Raw genomic sequence first — 25,601 nt, 5'->3', positions numbered from 1 at the left:
TTGACACGACGTGCTGGGGACTACTGGTTTCGCATTGGTATGATTGCTGGCGTCTGGGTCAATGAGTGTGTGTATGTGGAGGCCGACCTGTGGCCGGTCACACATCGGAGCGGTGGTCTCCGGCTCTTCTCTCCACAGACGCGCGTCAGCTCTTCGCATAACTGTGAGTTACGTTGGGCTTTACCTGCAGCAGCATGTAGGTCTGAGCACGACTGCGATGTTGTGCGTGTAACAGCAGCCTCGGTTGAGCGACACTGTATCTGAGATCTGTGCGACTCTCACTTCTCTGCCGGTGTTTCATTTCAGCCTAATCCCTGTCTGCGTCCATTCACTCTAGCACTCCGAACCCCGTTGACCTGCGTGGACCATGGGTGGGAACCTGGGCTGCCACCGCTCCATCCCCAAAGACCCTACGGACTTCAGCTGCGGAAAGCGCAAGTTCAGCGCTGCGTGTAACTTCGGACACATCCTGGTGAACCAGGAGCGGCTAAACATCAACACAGCCACCGAGGAGGAACTCATGACTTTACCGGGAGTCAACCGTAGTGTTGCACAGAATATCGTTGAGTACCGAGACTGTATCGGTGGGTTTAAAAAGGTGGAGGACTTGGCTTTGGTGAGCGGGATCGGCGCCACCAAACTGGAGGCGATCAAACTGGAAATATGCGTGTCCAGTAGAACCAGTTCGTCCCAGCACTCACCGTCGTCCCTGCGCAAAGACCTGGAACACCAGTCCTGCACAGGGATCAACATTAACACCGCCACTGCTGCGCAACTCATGAGCATCCGCGGCATCACAGAGAAGATAGCCAAGAACGTCGTGATCTACCGCGAGGAGCACGGCCCGTTCAAAGGCATCGAGGACCTGGTGAGAGTGAACCACATCAACAGCTCCTTGTTGGATAAGATCCGCTTCCAGGTGTTCGTGGAGCGGTCCCGGGCGCCGTCTCCAAGCACCAACAGAGGTTTGGCCAACAGCACCAAGTCTCATCCCAGTCCGACATCACTTAGCATCGGGAGCGACGACCTGGATCTCCCACCTGGGGGACCGACCCAAATGATTTCTGTAAGACCGAACGTAGAGCCCCCACCCGGTCTGCGGGACGGGAAGTCCGTGGTGCGCCTGGCCACCTGGAGCCTGGACGGCTGTTCATGTGACAAGGCGAACAACCCTGGGGTCAAAGAAGTGGTGTGCATGACCCTGCTGGAGAATGAGTGAGTAAAAGCATCACCTCACCTGAACTCACCGATGAATGATGAAGGGCTTTTACAGTAGGTGAACATGTGAGACCAGGCCAAGAGGTGCATAATAATGTAATGGTATATGATTAAATCCAAAATTGTCATTTTGCATGCTACATATTTATCAGATAATGTATTATTTTATTTATTTTATTTTTATTTATTTATTGAGTACAATAACATTTAAATAAGCAGTTGCAACTATCACATGCTGTACTGTGTTTGAACTTAAGTAGCACTGACCTTTAGACATGGATGTAGAAATTTGAACTGAAACGTTGTTGCATACATCTGACCAGACACTGGACCAATGCTGTAATGTCTTAGTCAGTTGCTTCCCTGGATTTTACACCAGGATTTATAGTTGGTTTGGGTTAAAAAGTCAGTGTTAAAGCTAATCTAATTTAAATGCATTAAACATCTAAAGTAAACATACAAAACTAAAAGAAGAAACGAAATATCCTCATTCAAGTATTGGGCTTGTTTGTAGACCCAATAAAAGTCAGTGCAAGCTACAGTACAGACTAAATGTTGCACTTCAAAGAAAGCCAGTAAAGAGCAGACAGAGCCCAGCGATCCGTAGCAGACTGACTGTGTGACTGCCGTGTTTCAGTGCTGATGAATAATGGGATTATCTAAATAGGATTCTATGTGTAATTGATTGACTACCGCAGTTAAGCTCCATCAAGGTCCTTTCTACCCAGGCACAGTGTGACCAGACCTGGCTACACTGGGTGTTTGCGAGTGGAAGACACTGGAGCTGTACAGGGTTTCGGCGGTGAGCCCTGACCTACATGGAAGGGTGGGGGAGCGAGTGGGGGTGGGCTCAGGGGTCAGAACCTGCCTACAATACACATTCTTTTGTAGGTACTTAGTATATATTTAGGTAATATACTGTACAGTAGATACTAGTGGCCAGAGAGGCTTTAGCTGCAGTCTGTGAAGTGGCTTTTCACGCACAGGGGATGTGAAGGAGATTTGTCTTAGGCCGATTTAATAGAATGATTCCATTAGATAAAGAGTTAATTTGTAAGTCATCTTGTCTGATTTGACTGAAGGATGACAGAGTGAAAGCTCAGCGACAACGGAGCAAAGTGTGAATACTGGTGAAAAATGTGCAGTGAAAAGTAACTGTACTGTACCAAAACCACAGATCTAAATGGAAAGACGGTTGTTTTTTTGTGCAAATAGCCGTAGACCAGCGACTGTCTGTCCAGAATTGGACAAATCTGCTTTTGAGATAAAATTACAGTTGAAGGTGCAGGGTGGAGGACGGTTTGGGGGCGGGGTCAAACCATCTTCTACTGCTTAATCCTTTACATGGGGTCGCAGGGCTGGCTATGGGCAAGGTCGCCAGTCCATCGCAGGGCAACACATAGACAAACAGCCATTCACACACACAATGACAAATCAACCTAATGCATGTTTTTTGGACTGTGGGAGGGAGCCGGAGAACCCGGAGGGAACGCATGCGAACATGGGGAGACCATGCAAACTCCACACAGAAAAGCACCCGGTCCGGCCAGGAATTGAACCCTCTCATTGTGAATTGATAGTGCTCCACACCGTGCCACCCGTGAAAGCATTCCTTTTTATCAAATCATCAACGCTAGACTTCCTTGTTCTTGTTGTCTTGATCTTCACAGTTTGATTACCTGATGACATCACCTGTATTTGGATTTGTACACACTCAATGGGCAATGCCTGGCAATCCAACACCCTTATTTTAACACAAAAATAATAACAAGATGAGACTAAAAGTTAACAGGTAACAGGTAAGGGAACAGTTAAGCAAACAGTGTTTTGTTTACAGTCGACGGTTTTGAGGAAGCACCTGCTCTTGGTAAATTTCCACCCTAAAGGTTTGATATACTGTCCGTTCAATCCAGTTTTATTTATATAGCATCAGTTTACAACAAATGTTATATCATAAGTGTCATCTGCGTAAAAAATTAAATTTAAAATGTTTGACTAGAGGAGACGTGAGGCTGAACAGTTTGGGACCCAGTAAAATGTCAAATCAGATTTAATTATTACGATTCCATTATTAAGATTTATTTATTAATGTTAACTCCATACTTTGTGTTTATGGGGGAAAAGCAGTTGGTGGAAGACTGATTAATAGTATTTGAAAAATAGTTCCTAAAGTCAAAGTGCTTTTTATTTATAACATATCAAAGTGTTTTTCCATGCTGACTGACTAGGCAGGATTCATCAAATTCATAGTTTTCAGTTGTTCTGCTTTGGGCTGTGGATCTGAGCTATGCCATGGAGCTAACCTCCTCTTATTCACTGCCTCCTTCTTCAGTGGAGGAGCAGTTAAGCTGCAGCATCAGTAACAAAAAAATCTACATGTTCATGAGTAAAAAAAAGGAGACTGCTCTCCTCTGTACATAGGGATGGTTTAAAAGATTGTGATCACTTTAGTCGATGAAATTTCATAGCAGTAGTTTTCTTTACTTCTGCTGTAAGGTCTGTTATGGTCTGTTCAAAATATAGTAAATAATGATCAGATAACAGAGGGTTTTGGGGAAGACTTATAAATGATCACTTTCTACCCCATACTGTATGTCCAGACTCGACCGAGGGTATGTACACTATAAGACAGCGAGTGGGCTCATTTATTTGCTTTTGGTACTGTATGGTTTGGTTTGACTTGGTTGACTGGTTTAGGACCTTTTCTCTTTTTCTCATATCTTTTATTATCCTCTTCACGAATTACACTGATTACTGGATGCAGCAGCATCTAGCATGTAGTGAGTTCTGCCATGATGGAACATGGTGCTTAACATTTTCAAAGTACCTATAGGCCTCTATCTTCCAATAAACTTCGAGCACCTCAGTTGTGCTTTACACGTTCTGTTCCCCGGCTGTTGGTGATAGCCCCAATGATAATAGAAGGGATCCTTGACAGGGAGGATGACTTTGTGGAGAGATACGGTGTGTTTGTACACTGCTTGGGCTGTGCTGTGTGAGCAATCACAAGATCCCGTCTGAGTATACACAATTCCTGGCGTCCCTCCAGGCGCAAGCAGAGAGTTTCTAGAGTTCAATGAACTCACGCTTACTAAAGGTTAAACAGGAAACTGTGCTCCGCTACCACAGCCTCCTTAGCCTGATGACGTCAACGTCAGGCAGCTATTAGTCATGTCTGCAGGCTGGGCTGGAAAACCACGAAAGAGCTGTCACTAGCTCTTACCAACAGGGTTAATATGGATCAAGGGAAGTGTGAGCTGACAGAGCTTCTCTTCAAAAAAAATGTGGCTGCAGCAGTTAAACTTTGTGCTGCTGTCAAATTAAATGGAGGGATGTACTTTTGCTGCTTGACAAATTGTAGGAGGCCTTTTCTCTTTTACTCAGTAACACAAAACACATCGTTGTGTTGAGTCATGCGTTTAAAATCAGCTGTATTTTTGGAGACACATACAGTACACAGCAATAATGGGCAACTTCAAGAACTAAACATTTCACAATAAACGTTCATTATTTTGGTCTTTGTGCCACTGAGTGCATTTACTCAGCTACTGGTCATTTACAATTTATGGTACTTTTTTAATGCACTTTACTACAAACTACAGGAAAATTATTATACTTACCCGCTTTACTTACTTAGCTAATAAATGTTGATGTATTTAATGATATACAGTAACACCTAAACTCAACAGGGACAACAAGAAAGGCCAAAAGTTTTTGTGTGCCTGACAATATTATTTCACCACCTGGGATGTTAGCGGCACCAAGTTGGTCCAGCTGGTTTATCTGTTTTGCATTTGTTTAATTTCTCTGCCTCCAGTCAGCCTCAAACCCATAAAGTGAGGCCCGAACCACTGCACCATTGCTGACCTCGTTTTTGTTGTAGTTGATCTTACAGTATGTTGTTACTGCAGTAAGAGGTGGTGATCTGATGTTTTGTATCATGCAATAGTATCATATCATTTAGCTCTTAGTGCTGGAGTAAGTCGTGTGCAGTTTGTGTGTTCCTGTGAGCAGTTTATTGCAGGTCAGGTTGGCTTGGTTTACAAATGAATAGCTTGTGTACACACAACAAAGTCATAAATGTCCAGGTCTGGGAGTGGCTCCACAGGGGAAACACAGTGTGCACAACAAATAGTCCTGTTCTGGTTCCATTTTAACCTAATGTTTACTCACTTGCACATGTCATAATTCAACAAGTAATCAGCCATCGTTCTTGATTGTGTGATGGGATAAGATTTAGTTCAGGCTTAGTCATGCTCGTTTATAACATTTTTATGGTCATACAGTACGTGCATGTTGTTGATCATAGTTCACAAACTAAACTGTTATCCTGTTATTGTGTGTGTGTGTGTGTGTGTGTGTGTGTGTGTGTGTGTGTGTGTGTGTGTGTGTGTGTGTGTGTCTGTGTGTGTGTGTGTGTGTGTGTGTGTGTGTGTGTGTGTGTGTGTGTGTGTGTGTGTTAGCCCAGCGCCGATGCTAAGCATCTCCTATGCCTGGAAAATGAGATAGTCAGTGTTGTTGGGGGACCTCATGTGTATAAACGGTTATTGACAGAATCAGTATCAAGGACCCACATGCATTCTCCTCAGACAAAGGGAATCCTGCGGCCTGCATGTAAAGTCCTCATCCTGATAGTAGTGAGTGAGAACAAAGAGATTTCAAATCTCGGCGCCAAAACCAGGCGCCAGGCTGGGGAACCACACCTGGCTCCCCGCTGTGAAGGCCGAACCCCCGCTGACACAAGCGACAAACGGAGGAGAAACTTGGACGTCAGCCATCCTGATTGGACCAAACAATAGGATGGGCGTGACCAAAAACACGGTTATAAAAGTCGCCGTGACCCAAGACTCGTCCCTTGTTCTCTTCGATCTCCCGTTTCCCCTTCCTCTCTTCGACCCTCTCGCTGCCCCACCTGGAGCTTCCCTCGGCACCAGCACGCCTGAAGCCTCCACCGCAGCCAGCAGCTGAACCAACGGAGACGTCGTCACAGAGAACGGGCCTGATCACCCATCTACTTCCAGCCACACGGCAGGAAACCGCCATCTTAACCGCCTCACTCGCCGCCGCATCAGCTGATCACGACGCGATCACCGCGACGCACACCTGGACCGGACCGGACCGCAACAGCGCAAGCACGCACGCACGCACGCAACGCCGGAGCTTCTCACCAGGATTGAGCAGTAAGGCAGAGGCATTCTTAAGTCTGAGCAGAGTAGAACTCTTAGGGTATCAGTAATTGTTTTATTGTTGTGTTTCTTTTCCTGCACACACGATCTGACCGCTGTGTATTTCCGCAATCACGTGACTGTAACGCTGTTACAGATCTACGTGAATCTAAGAGGTGCACATTGAAGTGTTGTAACCTGTGATTTCGCTAGCTTAAGTGCTTTATTGTGTTACTGTGTAGTGCTCTGTTTGCTGCGACCACGCCAAGCGCACGTTTCAACCACTGCACGCTTCCGCGATCACGTGACTATATCGCAGAATATAGCCCCACGTGTTTGTGTGACCACAAGCCTTATCCACGCTAGTCCCACTTCACACTCCTTTACACGCTTCTTTCCCTGTGAGCGCCAGACACGCGCGCTCCATTCAAAGGGCTCACCGGCACACGCGCGCAGCTGTGCCACCTCACCACGCCCCTAAAGGGGGGCGCTCTCCTCCTCCTCTTCTCTCTTTCTCTCTCTCTCTCTCACCCTCACACACAACACACACACACACACACACACACCCCTCTTATCTCAGGTAACGCGCATACACCTACAGAACGCTAGACGAACACACCATAAGATTAAGTTGTGATTTGCTGAGTTATTCAAGATAGTGTTGACACTAGAGTTAATATTAACTGTTTAATAAAGCGTTCATAATTTAATTGGTCGTTGTTTGTGATTATTTGTATATGGTTTTGCAGCACTAGTGAATTGAGTCGGCTATGGTACGGAGTTCACCCTTCAACTAACTTAAATACAAATGAGACTGTATTGGCTATTCCAAATCGGTTATTGGTCCCTGGAAACAGGGTGGTGCCCCGTAAACTAAGTAATTATTAATTCAATTAATAATTATTAAATCAATAATAGTAAGTGTTTCACTTGCCAAACTATAGACATTTGTCGTATAGTTATATATATTTAAGCTAATAACCAAGATTTGTGAATCTAAATTATAAACATAATTGGTATCTCCAATCAGGAGCTATAAATCCAATTATTATAATTTGTGCTCCTCGCATATCCCCAACATAATTGGTGCCCCGTGTGAGGCCGACAAAGATTATTCACCGTGCTGTAAATCTGTACAAATAATCTACTAGTGGATGCAAGAATCCATAACTGTGTGTGGCAGAAACCAAGGTGCCCTTTGCTTTAACACTAGTTACTGAGAACTGCAGTAGGAAGAGTGGGCCTAGAAGCTTAGCTTCCACTTAGCATTAAGAGGCCAAGTGTAGCTTTAGCACAGGCTGCCAAACCACCAGTGGTACTAGTGTTAGCCTAGCTACTATCTTAGCTATAAGCTCAGGGTTAGCTGCCATCAGTGTTACCAAGCTGTGCTTTGTTAGCTTAGCGTTAGCTTAGCAACGAGCTAACACATGTCAGCTAGTGGGTGTGCGTGTTAGCATGCTACCATTAGCATAGCAACCCCAGAGACTGAGAATAAGTTGTGCCAAGCCGTCACTGAAACCGAAGTGAGTAGGCTTAGTATCTTTTCAGTTAGCAACCCCTGCTAACTAATTGTGTGTTAACGGGAGCCAAGCTCGGTTTTCAACAAGACAAACCCAGACTTAAGCCTCCACAGCTAGCACATAACAAACATTCAAGTAAGCCACAGGTTGCCACAAGTGTCACCTGTGCACCACTACTCTAGCTGTAGTTGTAAATCACATTGCTCCTCAGAACCAGAATGGGCAACGTGAATCTTTGGAGATCTGGTGCTGAACGTTCCCCCAAGCAGGGAAACTTAGACTTTCAAGGAGTTGTTGCAAAGATCTTAGATGTGTCAGTAACAGAATTAGAAGAACTCAATAGTTATACTATTGATGAATGTGAAGCTGAGTTGCAGAGGTATTTATCTTACATGGCCAAGCCCTCAACGGAAACTCACCTGGCCCAAGAGGTAATGGGTGAGGTTGGCTCTACTGCTGCCACCGCAAGGTGCAGCTTGAAGGCTGCAGAGTATGAAAAGAAGCTCTTCCTTGTGTGCAGTGGCTACAAAGCTGAGCAGGAGACCGTTTCCCACCTTAAGCAAGAGTCTCTGGGTAACGAAACAAGAGCTGGAGCAGCCTCCGGGAAGATAAGGAGAGATTGCCAGCAGGACCATGACGCCCTACAATCTAGTCTCCTAGTGGCCCAGTCAAGGAAGGTTGAGAAAGCCAGGAGGAAGAGCCAGAGTGATCAGGTAGACACGGCAGCCAGTCCAAGGAGACCAGAGCTGACCAAGTCAGGCGTAGATGGGAGAGTAGGCTAGCTCCCAGGAAGGCTGAGCAGCCCCGCCTCTTGACAGCCCAAACAAACCGATCACATGCAAAGCTGCAGATGCCCCAAAGCAGAGGCGCAGTGGCTCTCAGCCCAGAGGCTAGAGGACCCCCCCAGCCACCTCCTTACGAGCACCAGCTCAGTACAGCTACTTGTGTTACCAGTGAGATAGCCAAAGGCAAAGGTTTTCAGACCACTACAGTGGCTGAGTACAGGGACACTAGCACTCCAGTGCACAGGAAAGCATCCAGAGCAAACTTGTTTTACTCCCCCTCATGCACTGAGGACAGGAATGCCCCCACTCTGAGGAGGGAAAACTCACCCGAGAACCAGAGTGACAGTGGCAGGTTAAGCCCCCTGTTGGAGGAGAAAGCACCTCGTCTCAAACGCAGGAAGCAGCGTCGGGTTCACCCACGTTACAGCGACCAGTGGGACGACACAAGCTCAAGTGACTCTGATAATGCTTATCCTTCCCAAAACTTAGGTTTGCGCCTACGCCAGCTTGAATCCTAGCCAAGACATTGAGTGCTTTGACCCCAATAGCCATGATCCTACCATAGACGACTACTTGCAGGAAGTTGATCGTTGCTTATTGGACCTCCCTCATGCAACAGCTCGCGAGAAACTAAAGCTAATCTGGAAGACTACACCCAGGAGTGTCCATGTCTTCATGGAAACACTCAAGCCTGCCATTCGGGATCAATTACTCTTCACTCTGTCGAGCTTTAAGAGAAGAATATGCCCCATATTCTGACCCCGGCAGCAAACTATCTTTGAAGCGTTCAATGTCTTACACAAAAGAAATGAACCTCCCAAAGAATATTACAGCGCCTCAGAAAGGCCTACTTCCAAGGACGGAATACACCAGGTCTAGAAGAAGACAGTACATTCCAGTCCTTATTCCTGCATAATCTCCATGACAGCATCCAATTTGATGTCGCCATGCACTGTAAGACAGGCAGGCGCACAATGCAGGGAGTTGTGAGATATGCCCAACTGGTATGGGAAACGCGTGTACGCCCCATTAGGAGACCTGTAGCGGACGCCAGAGTTTTTAGTATCCAGACCCATCAAAAGTCTGACTTAACACTTGAAGGCCACGAAATGCCTCGTGCTAAGAGAAGCAGACGAGGGCAAAGGAAGACTCAAAACCGCAGGTCACGTCGCCAGCAGGTTGACACAGTCAACCGGGAAGATGAGCCTCTTCAACGCTGTAATTCAAGGCCAAAACAACCTCGTTCCCACCCACAGGGGGAAGAGGTCGGTTCAGACAGAACTTGAACCGTAGGTACAGGGACCACAGTCCAGTTCACCTGTCACGGGAAGACTCAGAGGTGGACATTGTAAGTCTGGTACGGAGATGCGTGGAGGAAGCCCTAAAAGAACTTGACAGGCCTAACAGTTCGGCTGCTCCTTCAGACCTCTCAACAGAAGCCAGACACTGACTCCCCACTAGTGGATTAGACCAGGCGTATTTCCCTATACACTAGGTATGAAAGACATAGGTGGCCTAGACCAGGCACCAAGCCTGCGTCAAACACATCCACATACCAAAAGGGGGGAGCAGTCCCAGCTCCCAAAGGCGAGGGTAGACTAGTCCATGCCACAACGTGATATGTATAAAGAGAACTAGTCCGCATCCATTGTAGGTCCCAAAATCTTATCAGCAACCTGGTAGGAATAGCTGGATCTCTGGATGAGCCTAAACAATGTGTAAGCCACACATAGTTCATTCTTCTCCTAAATGATTTTGCAGCCTCCTGAGACCCTCCAGGACAATCAGAGAAGATAATTCAGGTACAGGTAGCTAGGTAGGCTAATGAAATCTCATCTGCAAGTTAGCTCCTCGGTCAGAGTCAGTAGCAACTTATTGAGTTTCTGTTGAAGCCTTATAAAGGAAAGCCTTGTGTCCACTACCACCACGGTTATGCATCCCTTTCAGGTACCACAACCCTGGCCCCCTACACATTTCCACGGCACAACCCTGGCAGGTACCAATTGTGGTTAGATTAATCTAGAAGCAGGTCCATGTCTTTATAGATCTCATGCAACGAGAGAATGTACACACTGTAGTCCACACCAGACACAAACATGTACACTTCATAAAGACACCAACCTGGCAACGACTTGCCAGAACAACTCTTACGAGTTGACCAGCAAACTCTAACCACACCTCTCTTCACTCATCTATCCCTCTCTTTTCTTGTGTTTTCTTTCACCTAAGAAATACATAGGAAATGATATGGTTTAGGATTGTAGACAGACATGCTCTTGCCTCTGCTCAGACATGCTATTGCCTCTGCTCAGACATGCTCTTGCCTCTGCTCAGACATGCCTCTAAAATGCTCAGACTTGCCTCCAACTCTAGCAAACAAGGACTGTTTGGAATACATGGACTGTCAATGAACATTGATAATGCCCACAGGAGATGACAAGTACACTGAGGACCTTAACGAACCTGTCAGAGCACATGGACCCTTTCAACGTCTTGTTCCGAAGCGACGGCTGACACGCCATCATTCAGAACAAAAAGGGGGGATGTTGGGGGACCTCATGTGTATAAACGGTTATTGACAGAATCAGTATCAAGGACCCACATGCATTCTCCTCAGACAAAGGGAATCCTGCGGCCTGCATGTAAAGTCCTCATCCTGATAGTAGTGAGTGAGAACAAAGAGATTTCAAATCTCGGCGCCAAAACCAGGCGCCAGGCTGGGGAACCACACCTGGCTCCCCGCTGTGAAGGCCGAACCCCGCTGACACAAGCGACAAACGGAGGAGAAACTTGGACGTCAGCCATCCTGATTGGACCAAACAATAGGATGGGCGTGACCAAAAACACGGTTATAAAAGTCGCCGTGACCCAAGACTCGTCCCTTGTTCTCTTCGATCTCCCGTTTCCCCTTCCTCTCTTCGACCCTCTCGCTGCCCCACCTGGAGCTTCCCTCGGCACCAGCACGCCTGAAGCCTCCACCGCAGCCAGCAGCTGAACCAACGGAGACGTCGTCACAGAGAACGGGCCTGATCACCCATCTACTTCCAGCCACACGGCAGGAAACCGCCATCTTAACCGCCTCACTCGCCGCCGCATCAGCTGATCACGACGCGATCACGCGACGCACACCTGGACCGGACCGGACCGCAACAGCGCAAGCACGCACGCACGCACGCAACGCCGGAGCTTCTCACCAGGATTGAGCAGTAAGGCAGAGGCATTCTTAAGTCTGAGCAGAGTAGAACTCTTAGGGTATCAGTAATTGTTTTATGTTGTGTTTCTTTTCCTGCACACACGATCTGACCGCTGTGTATTTCCGCAATCACGTGACTGTAACGCTGTTACAGATCTACGTGAATCTAAGAGGTGCATTGAAGTGTTGTAACCTGTGATTTCGCTAGCTTAAGTGCTTTATTGGTTACGTGTAGGCTCTGTTTCTGCTGCGACCACGCCAAGCGCACGTTTCAACCACTGCACGCTTCCGCGATCACGTGACTATATCGCAGAATATAGCCCCACGTGTTTGTGTGACCACGAGCCTTATCCACGCTAGTCCCACTTCACACTCCTTTACACGCTTCTTTCCCTGTGAGCGCCAGACACGCGCGCTCCATTCAAAGGGCTCACCGGCACACGCGCGCAGCTGTGCACCTCACCACGCCCCTAAAGGGGGGCGCTCTCCTCCTCCTCCTCTTCTCTCTTTCTCTCTCTCTCTCTCACCCTCACACACATATACACACACACACCACACACACACACACCCTCTTATCTCAGGTAACGCGCATACACATACAGAACGCTAGACGAACACACCATTAATTAAGTTGTGATTTGCTGAGTTATTCAAGATAGTGTTGACACTAGAGTTAATATTAACTGTTTAATAAAGCGTTCATAATTTAACTAGTCGTTGTTTGTGATTATTTGTATATGGTTTTGCAGCACTAGTGAATTGAGTCGGCTATGGTACGGAGTTCACCCTTCAACTAACTTAAATACAAATGAGACTGTATTGGCTATTCCAAATCGGTTATTGGTCCCTGGAAACAGGGTGGTGCCCCGTAAACTAAGTAATTAATTCAATTAATAAATATTAAATCAATAATAGTAAGTGTTTCACTTGCCAAACTATAGACATTTGTCGTATAGTTATATATATTTAAGCTAATAACCAAGATTTGTGAATCTAAATTATAAACATAATTGGTATCTCCAATCAGGAGCTATAAATCCAATTATTATAATTTGTGCTCCTCGCATATCCCCAACAGTGTCATCCTCACAGTAGTTTAATCTATGACACACTGAATTTACTCTATGTCAGTTAATTGCACCTCCCAGAAAGAAATCATTCAAGTAATTATTAATTTAGAGAGGTTGAGACCAGTACGGTTGCTGAGGTCATGAGGACCGGGGTGCTGGACTATTTCAGGATGGTTGGTGCTCATGTGGAAATTTCCATTGGGCCATTGGGCCTGCGTTTTATTGCGGGGAGGCAGTGAGTTACGCATTGAGTTACGTAATGTAGTGCTGAGCAAGCCCTTTGAACCTGGACTCATTCGGCCCAATGCAGACATCATAGCCCTGTTTCTGCTGCTAAACACTAATGATTCCTGCTTGTTTGTCTCTTGCAGCAGAGCTGAAAATCAAAGGGATTGACTTATTGTGGCCAATAGTAAAACTCTATTTAAACACGGTCCAGCCTGGACAGGTCACCAGTTCAACATAGGGCCACACATAGACACACACATCCACTCAGTCTCAGGTAATGTACGGTTTAGTTTAAGGTAATTTGTCCAGTCAAACTAATTGTAGATTAAATAAAGCTCTTGTTTATTAAAGTAGACGTTGGACATCTAAAATCACAGTCTCTTGCACAGATAAATAAACTGAATCAAAAAGCAGTCCAGAGGTTCTTGTTGTTTTGCTGGTTTGTTCTGTATAATGACTACGCATTTAAATCATAGACCTCTTACCAGTGGTGTAGTAGGTTTTCAAGGTGATGTGAATGAGCAGTGAAACTGAGTGACCTTCAGTTTTACTTACTCTGTGTTCTGTGTCAGGCTGCGTGCTCTAATGTACATATGGGTGCTCTACATATGGGTGCTCTGTGGTGAACTGCTCCCTGGAGCCCTTTGCCCCTTCAGGGCTTTAAAATACTCAGAGATGTTAAAAGTCAGACCCACTGCTCCATGTTGTCTCTCCTGATTATACAACCACATGACAGCTATGCCAAAAGTTCTGCTTGATGTCATAACTGTGTCTAGATATTCAAAGCTCATTTCTGTTTGATATCAGAGACACTGTAGTGACACCATTTCTTCATCATTGTGTCAGATTTCTGTCTAAACAATGCAGCGAATTCTGACCACCAGCGGCTGCATTGCTTACTCTGTATTATCCACCAGCTCCTGATGACATGGCTGAACGTCAGGTCAGCTCAGGGTGAGCTGGGATTTAACCCCTGCCAATCGAAACAGTAGGGTCAATATTTAACCCACCACAAGTGTTGAGGGACTTTATTTCATTGCACAGAGTGATCACATCTACAGCAGAGAGAGGATATAGTCTCTGAGATGGGAGTCCCATTTATGTGAAATTGCGATCTGAGCTCTGGTACAGTAGGTCACAGAGAAGATTATGCCTGTGATTTTAACATCTATTAGTGTTACATAGCGAGTGTGCGGTTCTAGTTGGCAGGCCGGCTGAGCAGCAAATACAGATTTGAAAGAATATCTGATATTGATACTGCTGATCCACAAACAGACGGCAGTCGCACTATATGCATGTTTAATCTTAGATGAGTCTGTGCTGTTTCTTTGTATCAGTCATTCACAAGTCTATACTGTGCTATACTGTGCTGTAATGTGTATAATGTGCTGTACATACTGTACATACTATACTGTACAGCAGCAAGTAAAAATACAGAAACAGATCAGTGAAACTGGGTTGAGTTGGCACAGTATAACACTAAACAGTGATCAGAGTGGGTATGCAGTCATAAATATATTCTACATATTGCACAGTTTTGCACAAATATTGCGCAGAAATTGCACCGAGCAAATGTCTGTATTACCACTGATGCAGTGGGTGGTTTATCGGTTTTGGTGTGGAAGGTAGTTAGCATTGTTAATTGTAAAATCTGATCGCAGCAGATAGGAAGGATCTACGATATCTCTCCTTCACACAGCGAGGGTAGATCAGTCTGCTACTGAAATTGTTCTCCAGAGCAGACAGTGAGTCCTCCAGTGGGTCCAGGATGGATGTGAGTTTAGCCAAGACCCTTCTCTCACCCACCTCCTGCACCAGAGTGCAGCCCAGGACAGAGATGGGTTTTTTTCATGATCCTGTCCAGTCTCTTCCTGTCCCTCATTGTGATGCTGCTGCTCTAGCAGACCACACTGTACAGGATGGCTGATGCCACCACAGAGTCATAGAAGATCTTCAGGAGTGGTCCCCTCACTCCAAAAGACAGCAGTCTCCTCAGCAGGTAGAGTCTGCTCTGACCCTTCCCGTACAGTGCATCCGTGTTATGAGTCCAGTACAGTTTATTGTTCAGATGCACAGGTAGTTGTAAGAGTCAACTCTCGTAATGTCCCTCCCCTGGATGTGCATCGGTGGGATGACAGCGTTTTCCCTGCATTGATCAGGAGGTGGTTTCGCTGGCACCAGTCCACAAAGTTCTGAGTGAGTGTTGTGTCTGAAGTCTGACATACAGTATAGAGGGTGAAGAGGAAAAGGGCCAGTACTGCAGGTACACTGCAGGTCAGAGTGTCAGACACACAGTCCCTGGCTCTCACAAACTGAGGCCTGTTTGTGAGGTAGTCCATAATCCACTCCGTCAGATGGAGGTCCACACCAGCCTCCTCCAGTTTGTGTTTCAGAAGCACTGGCTGGATGATGTTGCACTAACACTGGAGGAATCAAAAAAAAAAGATCCTCACAGTGCTGCCCGTTTTCTCCAGGTAAGAAAGATGAGGAATAGGATGATGATACTCATGTGCCTTGTCGGTAGGCGAACTGCAGCGGGACCAGGTACTGTAGGTTCCACCCGCAGAGCGGAAGTGACCCAGGACAAGTCTCTCCAGCGTCTTCATCAGATGTTATGTTAGGGCCACTGGTCTGAAGCTGCTAAGGTCTTTGGCATGTGGTGTCTTGGGTACACACAGTTTGCCTGCACAGGACTTTAAGAGTCTTGAGCTGATGCCATCTGGTCCAGCTGCTTTCCTGGCTTTGATCTGTAAACCAGCCAAGTGCAGGATGGATGGACCTAAGTTGAGTTGTGAGCATATCAGTGAAACTCTGAAAGGGCCGGTTTGAGATCAATCTGTTCAGATATTTCACATGTTTTGTGTGAAGTAGAAGTGGTACAGTTTTTCTTCACTTCCTAATACCATCCTCATCCACTCTAATCTGGCTATGTCCACTTGGACATATTTTACCATACTTACCAAATATAAGGACTCCTCCACCGTCACCACTGTAGGTTGGTCTCAGACATTCATATGGTTTGATCGAAAGCAGCACTGCACCATTTCTAAATGTGAAGCCCTATCTCTGGTGAATGTGCATCTGAGTGTTACAGACATCTACAGTAGTTTGTTAGTTTGTTGATATTCACTTTGGTCCTTGAACCTTGGATTGTCTGGCCATGACCACCTTAGTAGTTTGTGTCATTCTTCGCTAGTTGGCTATTTGGGTATTTTACTAACTTGTTTTTCAACCAGTATTTTCTTGTTAGTATTGCCAGTCACTGTCAGCAGCAGTGATTCTGTAATTTATAATTTTAGTATTTTGTCATAGATAGTATAATTTAGCTAATATTTAACCTCGCTTTTTCAGACCTAGCAGCGATTTTCCAGTTTTCAGATTTTGAGACAGAAATCGAAAAAGGAAAACAGACTTGTGCTCTTTGATCAAGATGAGGTCATGTTCCTATCCAGAAATAACACCACCATGGAGCAGGCAAAGCAGATGTTTGTCACCAAACTGATCACAAGCGTGCAATCAGGGAAATATCAGTTTGGTGATGCGGACACACAAAAATCACTTGTTTATCTGGAATGCAGCATACATGTAGTTATACATGATAATGTACTGTATAATGTACAGCAAGTGGATGTGAATCATCCTAGCATAGTTCTGAGTTTATGCAGTGCTCAGCAGCAGAAGTAGCACTTCTCTAATAGCAATGACTGTTATGCAATGTCATCTTCTGTGTGGCTGATTTAGGATTAGTAGGTTAGAGGTGGATAAGGTTGAAGCACTGCCTCTAGCTTCCTTTCATTTTCTTGAATCTAAAAAAATAACATATCCTACTACAGCCTGAAACTGAGAGTCGGCGTATTAATTTTTTAAACAATAAATTATTTTCTGTTTAATAAAGTTAGAGTAATTCATTTCCATTATGCATTCATATATTCATAAATGACATTATGCTAGCATCAAAGCTGCATAACTGAGAAGACATTACGTAATAATCCTAGTTTTAGTTTCTCATTTATCCAGCTCATGTTTTCCTCAAAGGTGCTGTGCAGTGATATTGTTTTATTCTTATCCTTTGCCGTGGAAGAGCACCTTGGGGATCCTAAAAGTTACGCTAATATGACATTACACTTCTGGCTGGGATGAGCCCAGCCTCTGTATGGGTAGACGAACAGTAAGGGGTGATGAGACAGAACACTAAAATAGAAAACACAAAAGGAGCTTTGTGAGTGCATGATAGAGTGCAGAGTTACACCAAAAATTCATAAGAGAAGAGGGCCAAGGACACAGCCCAGCAGAACACCTACATACAGTCGCGGCGGTGAGAGCTGGATGCTTGCCCTTGCCATATCAATCTATTTCAGGGATTGCACACAGGGGGTCTGGTGATTTACAGTGCCAAAGGCTGCAGACAAAATGAAGTAGAATTGGAACAGAGTCTGGTCCACAGCATTAGCAGTCTGCAGGGACTAAATAAGCAGATGCTATTTCTAAAAGCTATTAGTCCTGAAGCAATACTAAGAATTGCTTTCCTCACTTTTATACAATTTGTGTTCCCAAGCAACATCTTTTGCAACTCCAGGAAATGTCTCAATATTGTGCTGACTGTTGGTTTAGAAAATATATTAGATATGAATATATTCATAAAGTAACAAGTATAGAAATGTTATTGTGCTGCAAAGATGCCTTTTTGTTGCACAACAAAATTCACAAAAAACTTTTCTCATTGTTTCTTCAGTTGCATTTGCCTGAGGAAATGTGTAGTTCAAATGTGTCACATTAGTTCCCACCCTTAATTTTGAAATGAGATGAGCCTTTGTTAAACAATGACCGTGCGATTTTAAAATATACTTTTTCTAGACTAGAGGCTCTAGTCTTTTTAAGTCTTTTTAAATTCAATCATTCTATCTTATTAATGTATAACATACTGAAATGAGAAATAAAAGAGTGAATATTGGGAAGCCAAACCAAGTTTAATAATGTCATAGCACCAGAAGTAATCTAGAGCAGTAACTAAAATTTCAGGCCCATCTGTGATGCTGAGTACACAATACTTTGACTTACCTCTGCATTTCTGAGAAACCATCTATGAAACAGATAGTGTGGGTAATTCAGGCTTTCTTTTATTCATTTGATGCATTTTAATTAAGTGTGTGTATATCTGCTGTATGCTTTGGTCTGAAGATCTCTGGTCAGCATTTTTTATTAAAGCAGGGTTGTCCAACCCTGGTCTTCCGGAGCTACTGTCCTTCTGGTTTTCCAACTCTCCCTGCTGTTTACCTTAATCAGGTGTGTCAGTTAGCTGCTGATTGGATAAACACACCTGTTCAAGTGATCTGTGTTATCTGGGGTAGGGAGAGTTGGAAAACCAGCAGGACAGTAGCTCTGGAGGACCTGGGTTGGAGACCCCTCACTTAGTAGTATTTATTATTATTGTATTATTCATTATTAGTTATGAAATAATGCAAACATGCATGACACTGAGTCAAATACTGTCCTATTATAACTGCTATGAACAGATGCCTGGGCTTCATCACAACTCATCACCATAAAGTTTTGGAGGCCCTGATGTAAAATGACTAGATTAGTGTCATTACAATGTCATTCTGGAAATGACTGTTTCTAAATTACACTATATACTTTTTATAGACAAATTAGACCAAGTAGAAATGACATCTAGGAAAGCAATGCAATAGAATGCATTGCTGCTTTGAGCAGTTGATGTACATGCAACTAAGTGCAGTTGGGTTAACTGGACATTATAATTAGCTTGTTGATGTGAGAGAGAGCCTGTCAATCTGTCTATGTTTAAGTCACAGGCTTATTTTAAGCAGGATAGTCAAGTTTTTCCACTAAGAGAAAAACTAATGTAAATGCATGAAAAAAATTTATTCCCTGTCTCTGCTTTCAGCATCAAGTTACTGGCAGTGCAGGACCTGCTGGAAAGGGAGGCTCTGGACAAGGTAAAGCTGAGCTCTGAGTGGGTCTGGGGTTGATGCTTAGTAAATGAGACACAGAATATTCCTCCACTAGGCCTCTGTGTGTCACTGTCTTTCACATGTCTTATGTATCAAGGTCCATTTGTCTTTGCTTTCTCTCTCCTGAGCTTTGACTACTATAAATAAGACAGTGGTTTCTGTGGAGTGGAGGCATTTTGAGGATATAGTGAGTTTTGAACCAGTTTCCTTTAAAGACAGCGATCATTGTGCTAGTGTTATGTACAGTAAGCAATAACGTGCACCGGCATTAGTAAACCAGTGTTTGGTGTTTGTACTGCTGTGTGATGTGTTGCTGTTCAACCTACACACATTTTTTCACGCCTGTGATGTTCCAGTTAGCAGATGGAGTCTTAGCGGAGGAATTAGAGTTTCAGAAGTAGGTCAGCAGAGAGGAGATGAGAGGACGACCCTTGAAAAAGTGGCAGTTTTCACTAACAGCCTCCCACACACAGTTTCTTTATAATCGTTCCTTCGTATTTTCTCACAGAATCCAGCGATAAATAAATAGAGCGATGTTACGATAAATCCAGTTGTTTTATAAACAGTTTTCATTTGCTATGTTGGCACCATCAGCTGTTTTCGTGTGTCTGTTGTTACTGTGTTGTCAGATCTCACATTTAACTGTGTCGTGTTTGTGACAAACCGTCATGGTTGCTTCAATGTGTGCAGGAGTGGAGCAGCCAGCAGCGTTTCATTCATACGTTTGTAATTCTATATACTGTATATGCATATATGATTATATCACCACCCATAAATTAGTCAGTCATAGTCTCCTTAGATGCAGAAAAAGCGCCACTCAGGGAATTTTAGCTACATAGGCATCAAATTATCCCCTAGACTATTGGAGCTTACCAAACTAAACTGTAATCCATTGTTAAAAGAAATAGAAGGTAGCCTCAAAAGATGGGAGTCCTTACCTATTTCACTCATGGGGAAGAATTGCCACCATTAAAATGATGGTCCTGCCTAAACTTAACTAAATGTTCTCAATGATTATAACTCAGCTTGGCAAGATGTGGTTCAAAGATTTGGACTCGTCCATCTCAAGCTTTTTATGGAGAAACAAGACGCCACTAAACAACTCAAAAACGCTACAAAAGTCTACAGTGGCCTGGAACTACCTACATAACTCACCTGAAACATGTATTCTCAACAGATAATTTCACCCTTTGAAGATTTAGTATCTCAATATGAAATCACTAATGCTAGTCTCTTGTATCAGCAAATAATGTCAGTAATAAAACTAAAAATACTCCTACAGTATACAGATGCAGCCCCCACCAACAATGGAACAATTTATTGGAATCTCACTGAAATGGACGGTATCAAAAGTCTATATTCTAATTTCCAATGTTAATGATACAGTGAGCCTCCCGATCTCTAAATGGGAAGCTGATCTGAACATCACTACTAACCATGTTTTCTGGACAAATATGTGTGCTAACTTATGATTATGACAAAAAACACTATCTTACAATGAATACAATTAATTACAATTAATATATTACAATTAATACAATATACAATTGTATATATAAAATATACAATTCTTAGAACACACTATAGAGGTCAAAGGATCTTCCAAATGGGCTGATGGGCTCCCTATGGACCATGGGTCCTCGGGCTCCACTCTCTCAGGCTCACCCCCTACTGGGGGGAGTGCTTGCCCCTGATTCTCACAGCATTGACCCACAGTGGTCCATTCTGGCCTTCAGTGTTGTCTCTGTGGCTGTTGCAGCTCTGCCTGGTAGGTTCTGTGTGGGCGGCTTGTGTCGCAACACCTGCCCTCCTAAAACTGAAGGTGTGTAGGCTCCCTGGCTACTGGGTTTCTTCCCTCCACTCATTTGGCTGGGTATAGTGGCCGTGCTTCTCCCATCACCCTGGTTTTCACAAGTGGCATTGTTCATGCACCAACGTCTGCCTCACCCCGTTGGGTGAACAATGTTAAGATACAGCCTTACTAACCTTGTAGTGGGACACTCAACACCTAAACAGGCTTTCTAAACGTAGCTATAAGTATTAATGGTACTTAACATTATCAATATCAATAATGTGTGATTATGCTAGTGATATTGTATGTCATGGCTTTTAAGTATTATGAGATTATTTATAATAATGCATATGTATATGATATATGTATGAGTGTGTGCACATACCTTGTGTGCTTAAGTGCTACCATTACTTATTACTATCAGTATCAATAATTTGTGATTAGGGTAGTTGCGATGTTGTATGTCATGGCTATTATTAAGTATTATGAGATCCATCCATTTTCTACCGCTCTTCACGTTCGGGGTCGTGGGGGGCTGGAGCCTATCCAAGATTGCTGTGGGCGAAGGGTGGGGTACACCCTGAACAGGTCGCCAGTCTCTTGCAGGGTCACACAGAGAGACAAACAGCCATTCACGCAAACATTCACTCACACCTATGGGCAAGACCATTTATTCTAATCGCATGTCTTTGGACTGTGGGACGAAGCCGGGGGAACCCAGAGAGACACAAGGAGAACATGCAAAATCCACACAGAAAGGCACCCGGGGCCGCCCCAGAAATCGAACCCACGCCTCGTGTTTGAACATGTGGGACCTAAATAATGATTTTTTTAATACAGTTTATTCACATTAAGATCCCCCAACACTATGGACTTCAGTGTCTGAACTGAAGATTTTACTTAAACGAAGGGCAGCCACCGCTCAAATTTGTATTCCACAATTTCTTTTCCTAAAGATTTTAATTACACAACAATTAATCAAACAACACAATGTAGAGACAAACTAGTGTGTTTACTTGAGGTCCTGCTTTATCTGTTTCTAAGAATATTTATCCTAGTTAGTAAGTAAGAGTTTAGTAAAAAATGTATCTCCTTAAACTAGCTGCACTTCCTGTAAATGTGACAGGAGTCACAGAAAGTAACCCAGTTTGTGTTTGTTGCTAAGGAACTTGTGCTTCAGCTTCAATGTCATTTTTAGCATTTTAAAAGCAGCCTTTGTGCAGATAAACAGATTAAGATCCTGACATTCAAACAGGACAAATGCAACTTTCCTTGACAATTCTGCTTTGGTAATCAGAGCAGTTCTGCAGCTCTGTGGGACAGACTGTGCTTGTACTGGGCACCTTGCTGGTGCACATGTATAACAGGTAGGTACAGTACTGTGGCACTGTTCCTCTGCCAGACCTGGGAATTCTGCCAGGATGCAGGCTGTACGCTGGGGCCACACTGGGGTCCTCACTGTGTGATTTATGGCTGCGTTTAGTGTTTCTGTTAACAAACACTTGTGAAAAATTCATCTTAGTGTGTCTCAGTTTTCCCTGGGATCTATCCAAGTGAGTGTTGTTGTATTTGTTCTCATAGTACTCACTTGTTCCCCGACATATATTTGCAGAACCAAAAGTGAGATTTAATTTCCAAATACTGAAGTGTGACTAACGTGAAATCAGGTTACATTAGTTCAGTTCTCACAGCATTTCCTGTTTTTATGTCCTGTTGCAGTTTTGCATGGAATTGAACCAAGGGACACTAGCAAACGTGCGGAAGTGGAAATGGCCACGAGGACTATGGAAAAGTGTTGTGTCTGAAAAACCCACTGGGTTCTCAAACAAGGTACAGGCCACTAATATCTCTGAGTCAGCTAAACACTACTGTACATTTCTCACCCCACACATAAAATGAAGGCACCAGTTGCCAGACAACTCATATTCAGGTTTCCATGTGATACACAACTAAGTTTTCCCTCTGTCAATTGTCAGATGAACTTTCAGAGACTTAAATGAGTGTGAGCATGTTCTAACATACACATACTGTACAGGTGGAAAAAAGGCTTTTGTGCAGATAATGCTAGTTAGGTTTAGGTTTTTGTCAGTGTCTAATTCTATCTACGTCCTATATACATATTCTAGCTTCAGACTTACTGTGTGTTTTTGAGAAAAAACTGTCTCAGCATATTTCCGATTAATTTGGTCGCAAACTTTTCAAAATCCACAATAATCCTCAAAGTTCATACAGTATGCATTCTTGTATTATTGTGTTATATTTACATTACATTCTCTTTTCTTTCTGTTCTGTTCTATAATTCATGTAATGCTTTACGTTTTATCTTTGCATAATAAAGTGCTACTGCATAAATAGATCTTCCTTCTGACTAAGCATATAAACGCTTAAGTGTTCCAGTTTAATAATCCTATATATCAATAACCTAGATCCTGTGTTCCCAGGGAGTAAGCTACTCTGGCTTTTTGTGGGACAGCTCATCTGGTATTGACCTAAGGAACACTGTACTCCTCGAGTCTCCTGCTGTCGACAGGAATTCCACCTCCTCTCCCCTCTACCTGGCTAACTTTTTTGTAAGTAATGTTTATTTATAACATTAATTATTATAATAATTATTTCAATTATATTTATATATAGCAGTTCCCATCACAGCAAAAACATATGTATACAGATACAATTATATATTAAATCTAACAAAGCTGGAAAATATCATCATAGTTTGTCTAATTACTTTAAGGCCCTAATGTTGGGGAATATGTTATATGTTGTTGTTCTTCCTACAAGGTTTGACTTGAGGGTCGACCAGTGAAGTGACATAAGACATGACCTGGATTTGCAATGCATCTCAATCTTCTTTAGTTTCTCACTTGCTGCAAGAATTGTGACCAGAATCACTTGTTTTTATTAGGTTGGTTCATACAAGCTGACATTGGTGAACATCCACATACCAGCCACAGCCTCACCAGTACCATCCAATGGCAATAACCACATTACAGGTGATGCCAAGTGTCAGCACCTCTCCCATAGCATCCAAGAAATGCTAAAAGGTCAGTCCATCAGGTTAAAAACAAGATAAATCATACTAGACCAGAAATCATGATAATTCCTCCTGTTCTTATAATTTACAGTTGAGAAGGACCTGGTGGTGTTAGGAGATTTTGGCACCTCTCCTCAGAGCTCAGAGTGGGACATGCTAAGGAAGGAGAAACTTTGTGCACTGGTACTATCCAATGAGTTCACAAACATCACCACCCGCTCCCCACAGGGCACTCACTGTCTGGACAACATCTGGGTCAGCCGCTCCCTAAAGAAGACTTTCTCTGGTGAGCATACACTACATACTGGACAGAAGATTACATAATGTTAAAACAGGTTCATAAGGTCAGTCAGTTCAAACAAATCCAAACTGTTACAACTTTAAATAATCCAAATGGTAGAGTGCAGAGTGTTGTTCATGACAAACTAGAAAAAAAGGATGTTTTTCAAAAACTCAATACTTAATGATAAATAATACTACACAAAATACTAGTATGTTCAAGTCAGACATGTTTGATAGCTTAAGTTGAAGTTTGTTTTTCAGTCTCAAATTATTCAGGAACTTCTCTGGTCATATTCGCCTTCAAGAAAAGATTTGAGTCTTTAGTTCTTTAGTTTTATTTAGCTGTCAATCCTGACAGGTTTATTAAGTTCTCATGACAAAATTGATAAGATAAAGTTTTAAGTTGGAGGTTTTGAATAGCTGTCTATTGTACAGTTAAGATGTAGATCTTTTTATTCAAACTGTTATTTCTGAATATACTGTACATAAACTATTAGACTGAACAGACTTCAACATGTCAAAGCTGGGGGCATATTGACTGTTCTCTTCACAGTAGGTTGCCTGGTTTCTTCCTTGTGGTTAACAGTGTTTAAAGAGTTACAAACATTGTCTTTGTCTGTTGCCTTGATAACCGATACTGATAACTGCTATTCATGCAGTCTCACATCCCTGTTGACGTCCTGTCTCTTTGTCTTCTCTCATGGCAGGCCACTGCAAAATAGTGCGGCAGGGCTTGACTAATCCATGGATACCAGACAACTGGTCGTGGGGTGGTGTAGCATCAGATCACTGCCCCGTGGTTGCAGAGTTTTATACAGATGTCTTCTCTAAAGGTTTGAATAAACCTGGTATGGCAGTGGTGGACAGAGATGATATAATCCCCAAACACGAGCGGTGACGACATCTGAGTCACACAAGACATAGAACTAAATAAGAGAAGAATCATTTTGTGAAGACAGAGTTTACTGCTGAATGAACTATTAAAATTCTCTTGGGGGTTTTAGTTTAGAACTGTATAATAATTGTCAGAAACATTAATGTACATCGTAAATGCAATTTAAAAAAGTGCCAAACATTTTCTGTATGTATATGAAATAAATACTAATGTTCAATGTGTGTCTAAATGATCATTATTCAAAGCGATCATAATCATCTCACTGATCCAGGCTCAGCTGAGTGCTTTAACTGGAGTATTCAGTGATGAGAGTGAGAACATAGCTTACCTGCCTCCTTCAGTGATAATGACTTTTGTAGTGAAGTGTAAGGTATTTCCAGATTTGGAGGTGAGGTTGACTGAACTGCAATCCCGGCTTGTCACCATGGAGGGCTACCCAGCCTAGGT

The 25,601-nt window shown here is 43.6% G+C and overlaps 1 protein-coding gene across 3 annotated transcripts; it reads left to right on the top strand.

Annotated features, from left to right (window-relative positions):
* Positions 1 to 11: 11 nt before the first annotated feature.
* Positions 12 to 25,371, top strand: eepd1 (endonuclease/exonuclease/phosphatase family domain containing 1). Of its 3 annotated transcripts, none has more exons than XM_029166455.3 (8): positions 12 to 163; positions 338 to 1,215; positions 19,085 to 19,136; positions 22,663 to 22,773; positions 23,370 to 23,513; positions 23,849 to 23,987; positions 24,069 to 24,263; positions 24,967 to 25,371. In XM_029166455.3, exons 2-8 carry the CDS (start codon positions 368 to 370, stop codon positions 25,155 to 25,157), a joined length of 1,680 nt encoding a protein of 559 aa, XP_029022288.1. In that variant the 5' UTR covers positions 12 to 163; positions 338 to 367; the 3' UTR covers positions 25,158 to 25,371. The 3 variants fall into 3 exon arrangements, with proteins under 3 accessions (XP_029022288.1, XP_029022290.1, XP_029022289.1); XM_029166457.3 differs by having other exon boundaries at positions 13 to 163; positions 23,385 to 23,513; XM_029166456.3 differs by having other exon boundaries at positions 25 to 163; positions 307 to 1,215.
* Positions 25,372 to 25,601: the final 230 nt, after the last annotated feature.

The sequence above is a fragment of the Betta splendens genome, chromosome 11, assembly GCF_900634795.4.
Source record: "Betta splendens chromosome 11, fBetSpl5.4, whole genome shotgun sequence".
NCBI lineage: Eukaryota > Metazoa > Chordata > Actinopteri > Anabantiformes > Osphronemidae > Betta > Betta splendens.
This window is presented reverse-complemented; position numbering and strand designations above follow the sequence as displayed.